Source organism: Haplochromis burtoni, unplaced genomic scaffold (assembly GCF_018398535.1).
Source record: "Haplochromis burtoni strain Fernald_Lab_line unplaced genomic scaffold, NCSU_Asbu1 Contig_153, whole genome shotgun sequence".
Taxonomy (NCBI): domain Eukaryota; kingdom Metazoa; phylum Chordata; class Actinopteri; order Cichliformes; family Cichlidae; genus Haplochromis; species Haplochromis burtoni.
In genome coordinates this window covers 1,206,033-1,220,628 of record NW_024582514.1, presented here as the reverse complement: position 1 = coordinate 1,220,628, position 14,596 = coordinate 1,206,033, and the positions used below count along the sequence as shown (strand labels likewise).

Genomic DNA, 14,596 nt, shown 5'->3' with positions numbered 1-14,596 from the left:
CGTAGCAGCGCAAAATTGGCTTACCTCCCAGTTTCCTCCGTTATTTTCGCAGGTAGCCGATAGCACCCTGGTTATCAGCAGCTAGCGCGGCTAACTAGCGCATCAGAGCCACTTCCGTCATTTTAGACCTAGCTACAGACATAAATTGGGCCCAGGTGGGGTCTGGCTTTGCAACTTCTGATTAGATGAAGTGGCATCGTTACCACGGTTCTATTGGCTCAAACAGTTAAAAAGAAGTGTCAATCATGCAAATCCGCTAAAAGAGGCCAAAAGAAGCCGGAAGCGGCAACCCCTCAGAAAGGGCCCATTGGCTGTGTCCCAATTAAGAGTCTGTGAATGTGTAGTTCATTCTTCAAAAATATTCAAAAAACAAGCATTTTTAGGCATGTTAATGAAATTAAATAATCTCTGCTGTTTAATACCTAAAACTTTTACTCATATATGGTGTCCAGAGTGTGTCAGGATTGGACTTGTTGTACAATGTCTGAATATTTATTTATTAAATGTGCTGCAATTTTTCACTGTTTTACTTTAGAAGCACAAATCTTTGCACAGATGATGTTTATATGTTGATTACTGAATTTCTGGATTAAAATGAGATCTAAAGCATATTTTTAAAAGGGTTTTCTACTAAAACCTTTTTCTGTGTTCCAGCCTGAGTAACTTTGACACAGTAACATCTGCTGCAATTTTTACACCTCTGATGAACAAGTGTAAGCTTTATTTTGATACCAAGATTGTTTACACAGTTTGTGATTGCAGAGAAATACTCCATTCATTTTGGGGATGTCATTTTCGAGCAGGAAGCCTAGAAAACAGGTTAAACTAGACTGCTTTGTTTTGTATTGTTTACTTTTTAGGTCATAGTACTTTTATGTTTTAATGCATTTATTGTTTTATTAGCTGTGCATGATCAATGTCTAGCTTTTTCTTTTAACCATCCTTGTAAACAAATTGACCTGATTTGACTGTGCGACGTGACATCAGATGTCTGATTGTTGTGTTGCATCATGGGCAAAGTTCTCATGCCAGCTAACCTGCAGTCTCCTAAAAGGGAAAGACCAGATTTCGTGTCATTTTTTTTTTCACAACTTCAAACAGTACAACTCGCTGTGCTGTTTCTTCACCGTGCTTGAGTTACACTGTTTCTCAGTCACTTTCTGGGAACACAATCATCAACTTTACTGCTGACAGCAGTTGTTGTGGGCTAACCTGCAGCATGTAGGGGGTAAAAGGTTCATCCAGCCAGGAAAAACTGTTCAGCAAGAAGAAAAAAGGTTCACCACCAGGAATTTAAAACCCTGCAACCCCTTAAAGAGTTCCTGCTGTTTTTAGCAGAGCATCTCAAACAGTTGTGTGAAAACTTTCAGACTTATGTAAAAACTAGCAGCTAAAGACAAATGCTGCACAAAATATCAGCTGTGTTTACAACAGCAACAACAAATGAGACGGAGACGTGCAAATAAAGAAACACCTCAACATTTATTAATCATATAGTTCTGTGCAATAACACAATATAGAAATAATCATTTTGTAAATATTACAATTTATATACACATATTTTTATATATATATATATATTAGTTCAGATCTGTCTGCACAAAACAAAAACATTAAATACATTCAAGGTCTGAAGGCGTCAGTCACTCGAGGAACCCAGTAAGGACATGAAGATGATCCTCAAAGGCATCCGGGTCATCTCAGAGATTTGCACCTAAAATCTTTTTATTTTATTTTTTTTAAATTGATTTTTTTTTTTAAAAAGTGCCTACATAAATCTCCAGTGATTTACTAAATATATTGATTTCATTTAGTAAACCAATCGACTCATAACTGTAGATTGAAAGCGATTAAATATTAAATAGTTTTTCCTCCATCAGCATTGAATGAACACAGCAGAAACACTTTAAGAGAACATTTGGTTTCCAAGCACTTTGCTGTACATGAAATTAACATTTTATTTAAAAAAACAAAAAAAACAAAACAAAATCACCATCCACGACCCGAGTGTGTGTGATTTTAAATCAGCAGCCCGTGCGTCTCGGCCCGTTTGGACTTTAATAGAAACACTGTGCAAAAGTCTCAGACACAAATGCAGAAGTGAAAAGAAACAACACGCCACTGACTTCACAAACGAAGCCTTAATGAGCCCCGTCACTGAGGGGAAAGGTAGACGACGTCTCCAGAAACACACTGAAAACACACACACACACACACACACACACACACACACACACCTTCATGTCACCACCGTCTGGTAAAAGCCTTCCTGTTTTCACACTCTCAGGATTTCACAAGACAGCGATGATACCGCACAACACACCCCCTCCCTGTGTCACATACATTTGCTATACAATCAACGTTTATACAAACACACTATACAATCAACGTTTCAGCTATAAATGCACTTCAGTCCTCTTCATTCGGGTCTTTTTTGACCCAACAACTGGCCAATCAGAGCTTATCGTCTAAAATACCATGTGATAGGTCCTGATGCTGGTGAGCCAACCAGGAAAAGTGCGGGCAGTACAGGAGTCTGCCGTGAGCCCCTGTTTTTATGTTTTTTGAGCAGTTATCTGCAGAGTGAACACTGCACCTGTCAAAATCATAAACTACTTCTGAGTCTCTCCGTCCGTCATCATGTGTCCTTATCGTCTGAAAGTGCAACGCGGAGCTGCAGGACGTCCCCGTCATTCATCCTGTCTCTGGCATGTGGCGACTGGACCTCTTCGTAAGGCGGTGGAGGGTTGTCAGGGCTTTGGCCCAATAGGAGCGGGCAGTGGCTGCCATCTGACTGGCTGCTCGGGGAAGACTGCTGACAGCCCGGAGCCTCCTGAGCCAGGAGGAGCTGCGTGGGCCCGGGAGCTGAGCAGGCAGGGATGCGCTGCCCCCAGCTGCCGTACACCGCCTCCTCATAGGAGGGAAGGGAAACTGGAAGCCCGTCCACCATCAGGTCCAGCTGGTCTGAGGAGCGACGGCTGCAGGGAGGAAGGAAAAGTAAGAGGTTAATGCTCAGATGACAAATGAAGTGCTCCTGACCTCTGACCTGAAACTACAGCACTGAATATAAAGTAACTAAAGTTCAGCCTGTGTTTCCAGCTCCCCACACTCAGACAAGGCAGCACGTGATGCTAACACGCATTTCAGTATCAGTATTTATCAGTAACCAGAATGGATACTACGAACCCTCTTGCCTTACTACAATTAAGAAGTTATTGACCTAATTAAGAAGTTATTTATTATAATAATAAGAACATGTGGCAACAGCTTTGATAGGCTGATAACACTCAGAGTGTTTGAAGTGGTGTCTGTCCTGTACAGCTATTAGTTTATTTATTACTGTATTTTTATTATTTTATTTATCCAGGTAAAAAAAAAAAAAAAAAAAAATCTAATTGAGATTAAAAATCTCATTTCCAAGAGAGACCTGGCATCATGGCAACAAAAGTCAAAAAAAGGTAAAGGTACTGACTATAAAGGTAGAATAAGATATCATGTGCATATAAATACACATAAGATGTCACACCTGTAAAAATAGGTGCTCAGAAACAAATACATGGATAAAAAGTCAATAGACGTTTCTTCTTACCTTTGTGATTGACAGGGGTAGAGCCGGGACTTGAGGACCAGGCAGGCGGTGGTGGTGAGCAGGAAGATGGACACACCCACTGCAGTCGTGGCCATGCTGGGCATTGAGTCGTCGGGTTTGGGGATAGGATTGCCTGAGGAAGAAAAAGACAGACATTACAGATGCTGAAAATACCAAAACCTTCACATTTTGTTGCCTTTTCCTGACTTTGTGTGTGTGCACACTGAACATCTTGGGCCATTTTGGGTGTGGTCGCATTTATGCATGAGACCATGCATATGCAGCAGAGCCACCAGAACATTCTGCAGCAGGTTTGAACTTAACAGGATTGTTTTCAGCAGAACAGGCTTCCAAAACTAAAATCCAGGTTCTTTGAGGAGATCTGATTATTTCCAAAATTGTGCCTGAATGCCAGATGTGCATTTGGTGTTTTTGTCACCACAATAAGACAGGTAAACTGAACCTAAATGCATAACCCTGGGAAAGGTTGTGTGTTCTGAGTAGAAGCTCTGAGCAGAAATTAATTATCTATCTCAAGATCTTTGCGAGAGGAGAGATTTTCAAGCTGTGTGGTTTGTTTGTGCCCGTGACAACACGGCAGCAGCTTTCCATGAGACTGACAGCATCAGAGAGGAAATGTTTAATGGTTATTATGGTGGCTTTGCCCGCTTCCTCTTTCTGCACTTTGACTTCCTGTTGCAGCACATTCGACTGAATGGCGACAGAGGAAGTTGGAACTGGTCTGAGGAAAGTAAAGCTGCTACTTCCTCTGTAGAGTGTGTCTGTGTTCACCTCTTAAGTAGGTCATAAGATAAAGACGATAAAGCTGCTGCGTCTGCTGTTTCTGCATAATTGATGCATTTAACTTACATCGGTACTGAATTATCTACATTTTGTGTCAGTGTAGAAAACATTGGGGATGATTTTCAGGTTCATGCGCAGCCCTGTGCACAAAAACAAAACTAAAAGTCCTTTTGTTTTGCATAGCTATTCAGCAAAGCAGTGAAATGTGTATTCAGACTCTTTACTGCGGTAAAGTTAAGATTCTGAGCATCAAAATATAGTTAAAAAGTACTTAAAATAAAACAGTCATTGTGCAGAATCACACATCATTGAAATGTGAAATAATATAAAAAATAAAAAAAAGGAAAAGGAAGTAGAGATTTGAAGTTTCAATACAAGCCCAATAAAAGTGTACTTCAGCAGAATCTAAGAGTAAATATATCGGGTCACACTGCAGCACTGGTGGCATTGTGAGACTAAGAGTACAACAGTTCAGTGGCACTGCTGGTGGGTGTTGATTCTTGTGAATGAATAATGTGGTTTCCAGCAATAATGTAGCCACAAACATGAAAGTTTACACATTAACAGAAAACTACGACAGAGACTCGTTTCCCCCCCCCCCCTTGTTGTTGTTTCAGAAGTTAATGAAATGGGTGTTTTGGTAAGTGTGTGGTGTATGGGGCACCAACATGTGGCCATAACTGAGATCTGTCTCTTAACACATAATGTAAATACTGTACATTTTCTAAAAGAAATCTACGCTCGTTGGTTCCATTTTATGAGCTTTCCATTATAATATTATCTTTTAAAAAGATGTTGAATTTAATACATTTATATTAGTCTAGTTATAACTACCTATTCGTGAATATTGAGAAGCACAGTCATCCACAAGTGTGTTATTTAATTATTTTTAAGGGATACATCTGCAGTGGCACATGCACAGTCTCACTAGATTGTTAATGCTTAACTTAGTGTGTTATGATCATAGTTTTCTGCTGAGACTTTGAGTCTTGCGGCCGTGTGATGCTGCTGTCAGTGTTTCATTGACCAAGAGCGCTGGTTTAGCTTTAACTCTTGGAGTGGTTACTGAGTCCTAGTCCGTGCTTGTGTCCAGGGTTGTTATCAGGCTGTCATCCAGTTCCTCATGAAACCAGTGTTTCTGAAACTGTGCGGTGTATGGGGCACGTGATCTCGGCTATCTGTTTTAAATATTGTAAAATCTGGGAAATTTGAGTTCATAATTTGCTGAACGCGTGGTATGCTGTATTGATTTCATGTGACTCAAGCTCTTTGAGTACTGCACACTTTAAAAAGCCACGCAAGTACAATTTGTTTCCTTAATTATTTTCAATAGTGCCATAAAGTCAGCGGCTGTAAAAGAAAAAAAATGTAACAGTGGCTGATACTCATTAGTATTAATGATGAGATGGAAATTAGATGAAGATGATGAGATGAAGCTTCATATTACTTTCTTCATATCGGAAATTAGCATTAACACATATTTGTATCCTGTCGACAAGTACTTGGTACACACGCTATCTACTTCCTGAATGCTTAAAACAAGAAATGAGCGGTGACTAAAATGACTAACCAGCCTTTAGACCGGCTGGGCTGACGGGGAGATGAGTCACAGGTAGATTATAAACTTAAGTAATAATCTCTAAGCAACGCTGTGATGCTCGCTACTGCTGGGAAATGTTAAGAGTTGTCTAAGAAAATCTTATTATTAAAGAAGGAAAGTTTCATATCATACGACTTCTAAACTGAGTAACTCCAGAAGCCTCAGAGGCGATTGGATGGCTCGAATCGAAACTAACAACCTGCTGACAATATGCATGAGCAAAACTCATAAGCATGGAAACTGAAACTGGCTTATCAGCTCCATTAAACACATCTAAGAGTGTGAGTTTAATGTACCACTGCTCTTTGCACTTAACAAAACACACAAACATCAACACCATGCCCTGATCACTTTGCTGGAGCGCAAACAAAAACACAACACGCTATAACTCTGACTGGAGGCCGTCAAACTCTCACCTTTCATGGGGATGCAGGCAGATATGGGAGGACCCCACTTCCCGTTGCGGCACCTGGACAGTGGGGTCCTCATCTGGTATCCTGATTCACAGAAGAGGCGGATGGTGGTCTTGTGAGGGAAGCCTTGGCACGGGGAGGGATCGCAGCGAAAACCTCCATATTCTGGCACCAGAGGGTGAGTGCAGTTCATTTTGCCTGCAGAAAAACAAAACAGTGATGAGAAGGGGCCATGTTTCTCCAAGCACCAGACCTCCTCGACACCTCCTAAGTTAGACATTCGGCCATATCCAGCTGAGAGTAGATGGCCACTTGGGAGCATCTCAGTGCAGCTCCAGAAGAGCTGAAGGAGGTGGGTCCTGAGAGGAAGCTCTGGACATCCATTGTTAGACTACGGTCCTGTGGCCCTAGACATTTGTTCAGGATCCATCACTGTTGCTGGATATTGTTTATGTTCTCCCTCGGCCCTCCTACATTTTTGCAGCACTGCTCCATGTGCGTTTGTTTGCTTTTGGCTTTAAAGAACAGGATAAACATTGTGGAGGTGTTTTTCTCACTCCTTCCTTCCACCAACTGCCATCAGCTGAAACTAAGAGATTTAGCTCTGTTTGGATTGAGGGTTCCCCCCCCCCCCCCCCCCCCCATTACATAAATATTCAGGGGGGGTTTTATATCTCCTGTAGGCTTGCATTGCTTTAGAGTTATGTCCACAGTGTCCTTTGGTTTCACAGTGCTAGCCAATGATTTTGCAAGTTTCTGCCCCCTTTGTATTTGCACTGTTCTTAAATGTGTCATTGTGCAAACACTTGTATGGTTCACTGAATGAATGGATAATGAAAGAGGACCTGCATGCATCCTTTGTCTGGATTTTAAATAACTAAACAAAAAAGAAACCAAAGGGCAACAAGTCGGCCTGGAGTGCAAGTTGCTATTCCAACACACTCGAAGAAGAAAAGCATGCAGGCGAGGTTTCATGGTGAGGGGTGATGGATGAAGAGTGCAACACAAGCTGTGTCCACATGAAAGCACAGCGAGGGGATATTATTACAGCAAACAAGAGCTGATATGTGGCCAAAAGGCTCCACAGAGATGTGGTTCCGTTTTTTTTTTTTTTATGATCTTTATTTACTCGCCCACAGCAGGCAGCTTTACCAGAAACCCAGCTGTGTTCCCAACTTCCTCTATTTCTTCATCTTTCACCTTAAAAACGTATGTCTGCAGAATTATGGTTTCCTCCACCTCTTCAGCGTTAACGTGCTGAGAGTAGGGCAAGTGTGAAGCTGAGAGCGCAAAATGACACCTGAATGAATAAAGTAAGACACTTTCAAGGGATTTCACTCGCCTTCTAAAATCAAAGAAACAGATATTTAGACGCATCTGAGCCACAAAGTTGCACTGCAGCGTTACGAAACGCAGCTGGTTCCTATACGAGCTAAAGAGCGTGACATTAGGTTCTTATTAGGACAGGAGGAGCCAGACAGCTAGTTTCAAACCTCCAAAACAGACTGAACACAGTGACCTGAAGAGAAACTGCAGACATCCTGCCTAAAGTTCATGTAGCGTTTCAAAATCAGTCATGGTAAAGGTGTCATATAAGTGTGTTTCAGTCCAAACTGCTGCAGAGGCTTTATGTGGCCTTTTCAGTGAATTAAAAAAAAAAATAAAAAAATAAGGGTGACTTTTTGATCTTTTAGTGTTTGTGTGGCTTTAATAAATCTCATGTTAAATTTCTCTTCAGGTAAGATCAGGTGGAAATCTGAATTTCCAAATAAAGTTATCTTTTCAAAACTTTCACTAAAAAGTGGTTTCCAGTTTCACTCCTGCTGGTACACATAAGGTGAGCTGAATAAAATAAGATTATATCAGTTTCTTTAACCGCTTATGCAACTCAAGCTGGGGTTGCCATGCGTCTGTGTTTGGAGCTCTTTGGTTGCAGAAGGATTGTGGGAATTGAAGCAATACAAAGACACAGGGTTTTACGACACTCGTGAGAATAATCGGCAACTCCCAACTCGTCATTTCTCAAATACCAGGGTTCCTGTTGTGAAGAGACAAGCTTTAAACCAAGCCCAGTCTTTGGGCAAAACAAAAAAAGTCCTGCAAAAACAGGACTGTGACCTGTCAGGTACCGATAGAGCTGCGGCTGGAACAACTGACGCTCAATGATGCCTTTTGCATGAAGGGGAAACACAAGAGGCGCCTGACAAAGCTGCATTATGATGTGTCAGGCTGAGGGCTCCCTGGTTCATAGAGCGCTTTGAAACAGTCCAGAATAAATGGGGCTCGGTGGAGCTCTGGCTTCTTCCACATTTTTAAATCAAATTTATTGAGGCAACAGATTTACATGTCTGTGAATTTCAGGGACATCACAGCACCGTCTTCAAACTGACCAATCAGCACGCTTTAGATCAAGGATGTCAAACTCACTTTACATCAAAGGCCACACACATACCCACTTTGATCTTAAGTGGGCAGTAAAAATTCCCTTTCGGTCACGGTAAAGTGGTTTAACTGCACATTTATCTCAGCATAAGAAATGTGCAAAAGTTCTGGTTTCTCATTGCTTTTAATTATAAATTTGTTAATTCAAATAAAAATAATGGGAATTTGTTTGCTGTTTTTTGCTTTTGTTTGTTTTTTTCCTGTTTTTTTTGTTTGTTTTTTTGTTTAGTTGGGCAGCAGGCTGCCAATTATTTGTTGTTTTAAGGGTTGGGGTGGGAACAAGATTGAAATTTTGGAATACTCTGAAGCATTTTGTGTTATTGTATACATTGTATTGGAACCTTTGTCTAATAAAAAGACTTTTGAAAGAAACATAATGGGAATTTTCTGTCATTTAAATGTTGATCTATCACTTCATTACTTTGGTGTAGTATGAATGTTGGGGGGGAGGTGTTTATCAGTAGGACAAGCCAAAAATAAAAAATCTGAAAAAAAGTTAAGTCATTACATGTTTCAATGTCCAATTCTGGTCCCTGGGCCGTATGTTTGACACCACTGCTTTAGATGAACGTTTATGTGCAAAGTGAACTGGCCTGCATGCACACTACTCATAACAGTTGTGAAAACTAAACTCTGATGTGTGAAGCAGGCAGAAATAATCACTTTCTGTTTAGGTTCTTCACCCCTCGTATCTTTTGGATCATCTGAGAGCAATTTCTGTCATAAAGGGGTTAAGAGGAAGTGGCAGAGCTGACACTGGCAATCTTTTTCCCTACTTCTTCTTTCAGTCCAAAATGTAAAACCACCACGATGAGATGAATGAGCACTTTGTTAGTTCTCTAATATTCAAACACTGAATCAAAGTGTGCGTCATTTCTCTGCCATCAGCTCAGAGTTTTTGCTTGAGTTCTTTCAAAAAGGTTGAGTGGAGATTGCTGCGTGTTTTAAAAGCGACCCTGTTGGGGTCAGAGGTCGTACCTGCAATGAGGAGTGGTGAGGAGGCCAGCAGGAAGAGTCCACAGACCAGACTGACGGGTCCACACGGCCATGGAGAGAGGACTGAGGCCGACATCAAACCGGACTTCCTGGTGACACAACAGAGAGTCAGAGGAGGAGAAAGCACACACAAACATGCCAGCGGCCATCTTCACACTCTCTCACACACACACACACACACACACACACACACACACACACACGGGGGTAACGGACGGTCACCAGGAAGAAGTCCCCCCACCTGCCAAAACCTTTCTGATTAAAACGACACCCCAGCTGTGAACGCAAACACCTTCACCCTGCTTTTGTCAGCTGTGAACCAGCCTGTCCGCCTTATTTTTCAGAGAACACCTACAGAGCGAGCCAGCTGTTGTCTTCATCCACACCTGTCAGCTGCTGAGCACCACCACACCCTCTGCTCACCAAGTAGCTGCAGCTGCAGCGACAAAGAACCTCACTCTGATTTTTAAACACAAAACATCAGATTTAAAGCCCCACGTCCTCCCCTCTGTCTGCAGCATAAAACCTGCCATTTTCAGCCACATTTAACTCAGAAAGCTGCTTTTAAAATGCAGAGAAGCAACAATGATGAAGATGTTTAAGATTATAACCCACCAGGATCTTTGTCTAATGTTTGGAAGTACTGGGGAGTTTCTCCAGCCTCTGAAGGAGGTTTGAGAGCCAACGGAGTAACTGAATAATCGTGTAGCATCTGTTTGTCACTTTGTCACAAAGCAGCGTCAGCCACACGTTATATCACAGCTCTGTGTTAAAATGCCAAACAGTCACACACTTTTATTTGCTTCTACTGGAAATGCAGCAAAGTAACAGTGAAACGTGGATTTTGCTGATGATGGCTGAGCAGAAGTTTTCTGCAAAAATAATCAGATAAAAATTCGCCCACCAGCTTTTCAGACCTTCTGTTTGTGAGGTACAGCCAATCAGAAGAAAGTTTGACTGCTTGTTTCAGTCAGAGGAGGAACTGAGGATCTGCACTGATGCTCAGAACAGTTCAAATAAAGATTATTTTGGACTCAGAATCATGCAGAGCTACTCTAAAAGAGACACACACCCTACTTTATTTCACCATCTTCCCATCAAACCTTTAACCAAGACAGCACGGCCTGACTTCAACCTTTCAGGTGATCCATTCTGAAACTACCACCTCCCACTGTTTACGGTTTCAAAAGTGGCCATATCGACCACCGCCGCCGTCTGACGGCGCCGATACAAAACTTTCTTCACGCCGAAACCGAAAGCAATCGCCACAGCAACCAAACCTTTATCTCCAAATCACTAACATTGCACGCACACACTTCCTGAGATAAACTGGTTCCAGACCTCTGCCGGAGCCGGAGCCCAAATGCCAGCATGTGTGAAAAGGTGCGTGTAGGTGTACTTTGCCCTCTTTCATTTGTGTTCGGTGCTTTCATGTCGACAGAGATGCCAGTCATCTCTAGAGCAGCCGGGGGAGGACCCACTGCCTCAGCGAGCCAGCCAGGCTTAGATGCGCGCGCACACACACACACACACACAACAGATTAACACACTGAAACACACACACACACACACATTCACATCATCTCCATCTTCTGTGACCACAACCTGTGTGGGAGGTCTGCATCTTAGTCATCATGGATCTGTGTGATATTAGAACTTGTGCTGTAATGTTTGTGAAGTTAGAAAAAGCCTGGAGGCAACAAGGCTGCCGTGACAACAGAGTGATAAAATAAAACCAGCCTCATCAGGCCTTCCTGTCTCGCTACAAAGCCCTGAAACGACAGCCAGGCTTCGCTCGGTTTGGCAAACTTTGCGTTTGAAGATGTGAAGCACCAACGCAGACTCGATCAGAATCGTTCTGGAGAGGCTTAAATGTCAGATTTCCTGCCGACTTCAGGCTGCGCCGGTGCAGTCTGGGTGCTGAGGACTGGTGATATGACTGGCAGATGCTACAGGTGACTCCACACTGCAGGTGCAACAAAAAAATGCAGCTGCACAGTGAGAATAAGACAAAAGCAGAATAATTTCACAGAGAAAATAGTTCCTGGAGCTGGACTGTCCTCCCCCATCACCTACACCTCCCCTTCATGACTGAGGTGAAATGATTTCACCGTAACTCAGGGTGGCCACGCCTGTGTGTACACATTTCACCTTCTTTATCTCATATTAGAGTAGCATTTGCTCTTGTTTAGCTCGCTCTTTCTTGGAAATATTTTCTGGCGCACAGGACCTGATGTTTTTTCCCCCCATGTTTGCAGCCACAACATCGAGCTGTTTGGCACAAACAGAGGAAGCAGCTGGCGTGAGCACAGGTGAGAAGGGGACTGCAACCTTGAGGGAGCCTCGCGGTCTCGTACAACATGACGCAGACAGTAAAGATAAGGGGGGAAACAAAAGCGTGAGTTATGGAAGTTATCAACAGTAGTTTGTAGAAGCTGGTGCTAAGCCACATCTGAGAGCGTGGTGGATGAGTAGCCGTGAAGAAGAGTCCTCCTGTGAAAGCCTGAACTTTGCTCTTTTTGCTCCAGTGTGAACGTGAGAAACGAGCAGGCAGATGGAGGATATAACACTTAATGTCAGGGTATGATTATTACCGCTTTTAATTAAGAACTGACTCCAGTTTTTAACCACAAGTTAGAGTCAACATGTGAGCTCCATCTCAGATATCATAAGATAGCATGTGATTAAACCTGTGTTTGGGGTCAGGCTCCAAAATCCGTCTTTTCAGCTGACCACGCGGTAGGAAATTATTCCTCACTTATGTTTTGAGACAACAACAAAAAAAGAAAGAAAGAAAAAACCCCATCAGTGATGAAACAACAAACAAAGAAACAGAAACCTGGCCTCTGTGTACACAATGCACAGCAGCACTCTGTGGAAGTGCTGATGCTGCATTACTGAGCCGATGGCAGGGATGCAGCAAGCATGCCACCCTGCAGCTGCTGCTCCCGTGTGCACCAATATTTATTTGAGACACACGAACGCATCTCAGTGCAGGAGGGAAACAGGAATATCATGTGTGCTTCACTTAACTGAGACATAAATTAATAGAGAAAAACACGGAAAGCAGGATCATTTCACGCTTAAAAGCACCGTCAGAAGTGCTGCCTGGTTTCTAGATGCAGGTTTTACAGTGTGTCGTGTTTTGCATGTATGTTGTATCGCTCTATATTTTTTACTGGTCTAATCGTGTGTGCCGCGGCTAAGGGAGCTGCAGATCGAGACTGAAATGTGGTGAAAGTTCAAAGCTAAATTAGCACTGGAGATCCTTGCTGATGATCTCAGATCTCTTTGTGGAAATGATTTTATCCATAAAGTGTTTCCTGTTCAGTGAGTCAGATGTAAGATACTAAAGGTCATAAAATCTGCCAGAAATTAGCCACGCACTAATATTATGGCAGTAAAACCGCTTTGGTCTGATATTACAGGTTCATTTAACCGCTCAATCAGCCAGATCTGACAGGAACTTTCATATTAGCTCATCCACCACAGTCCAGATCCTTCCTTCAGGTTTTTACAATTAACATGTTTTGACTCATACTTTCTCTCATTTTGCTATGATTTTTAGTTGATTAATGTTGAAGAATGTGGAAATCGGCCCAGCTACGCCTTCAGATTGCTTCTTTTATCATTCAACAAGCAGCATAAAAACAAAGGAAAGCAGAAAATAACTCAGAACAACTCATACACTGGTTTTCCTTCATCCTGCCTCCTCAGTCCCTCAAGAGTCAAGACTCCTCGTTCACGCAAGCATAAAGAAATTATGGCATTACTGCCGGACTGCAAAAAACCTTAGCATAAATACTCTCACATAAAAATAAATATGAATGCAATATATAAATAAAACTGACTGAAAAGTACGTCCCCCATCACAAGTCCACATCTGACGGTCTTGGTGTTAATGAACGTGACTCAAAGAGCACTTTCCTCACCTCACAATCAAACAATACATCAGTAACATCACAAGTGCGCTTGAGGGTGATAACCTCATTACTCAAAGGCGTTTTTTGCTACATCTGAAGCTCGCATCATTTCCAATGTTCACGAAATGTGGCAGAGAAAAGCAGGAAAGTGCTTAAAGTCATATTTCATCTGTAGACCTACACTCTTACAGTGCAGAGCCCTGACAGCTTAAACCCATTCAAATTAACCCTTGAAGAGGCTTCAAGGACTCCTGGAAAGCCTTGAAACTAAAAGCCTGTCCTTAAAAGCTGCACAGCTCCTGTCGGATTACAGATTTCTGCGCACAAACACTGTTTGTTATGTAAAAATCCCCCCGTTCCACCGCATCATCATCAGCATGACGGACCTGTTATTTTTAGGCCCTTCAGTCGTTTGTGAAGGAGCCGCTCTTCTGTCACCGCAACAATAATTCAATTACAGAAACCGAGCGCCCCTGCGCGATCTGCTGTGACCGCCGATGTTTACTGTGCGTGGATCCAGCGACATCAGAAAAACACCCACACACCAGATCACAGTGGGAAGTCCTCGCTGTTCGTCTTTACACCTGCGTTATCCCGCCGTCACCGGGCAGGTAAGCGCAAAGCCCGACACCTCCTCGGTGTGAATGGAGCAATGGAAGGGAGTGAAAATGTCAGAAATAATATGAAAAAAGCTCACCTGAGGGCTGAGAGCGAGGCACGGCGGGGTGATCGTGCACCGGAGCGGCTGCAGGGCTGTCGAGGACTCCTGGTGTGCTTGCTCACCGGTTTCAGGGCGCGAACCGAGGGTCGATCAGACCTCCGCGACCAG

At 42.7% G+C, this 14,596-nt stretch overlaps 1 protein-coding gene and 1 long non-coding RNA gene across 3 annotated transcripts in view; both read right to left on the bottom strand.

Annotated features, from left to right (window-relative positions):
- LOC121815201 overlaps positions 1–14,465 on the bottom strand; it is a 21,828-nt gene extending 7,363 nt beyond the window's left edge. Inside the window, exons 1-2 of the long non-coding RNA XR_006054874.1 lie at positions 11,401–14,465; positions 25–2,237 (exon numbers count right to left, since the gene is read on the bottom strand). This is a non-coding gene — a long non-coding RNA (uncharacterized LOC121815201). The remainder of the gene's footprint in view (positions 1–24; positions 2,238–11,400) is intronic.
- zgc:152863 (uncharacterized protein LOC562658 homolog) lies at positions 1,972–14,596 on the bottom strand. Of its 2 annotated transcripts, XM_005932634.3 has the most exons (5): positions 14,465–14,596; positions 9,827–9,933; positions 6,410–6,604; positions 3,590–3,722; positions 1,972–2,978 (listed from the first exon to the last, which is right to left on the bottom strand). In XM_005932634.3, exons 2-5 carry the CDS (start codon positions 9,918–9,920, stop codon positions 2,639–2,641), a joined length of 762 nt encoding a protein of 253 aa, XP_005932696.1. In that variant the 5' UTR covers positions 9,921–9,933; positions 14,465–14,596; the 3' UTR covers positions 1,972–2,638. The 2 variants fall into 2 exon arrangements, with proteins under 2 accessions (XP_005932696.1, XP_042080765.1); XM_042224831.1 differs by lacking the exons at positions 9,827–9,933; positions 14,465–14,596 and having other exon boundaries at positions 6,410–7,034.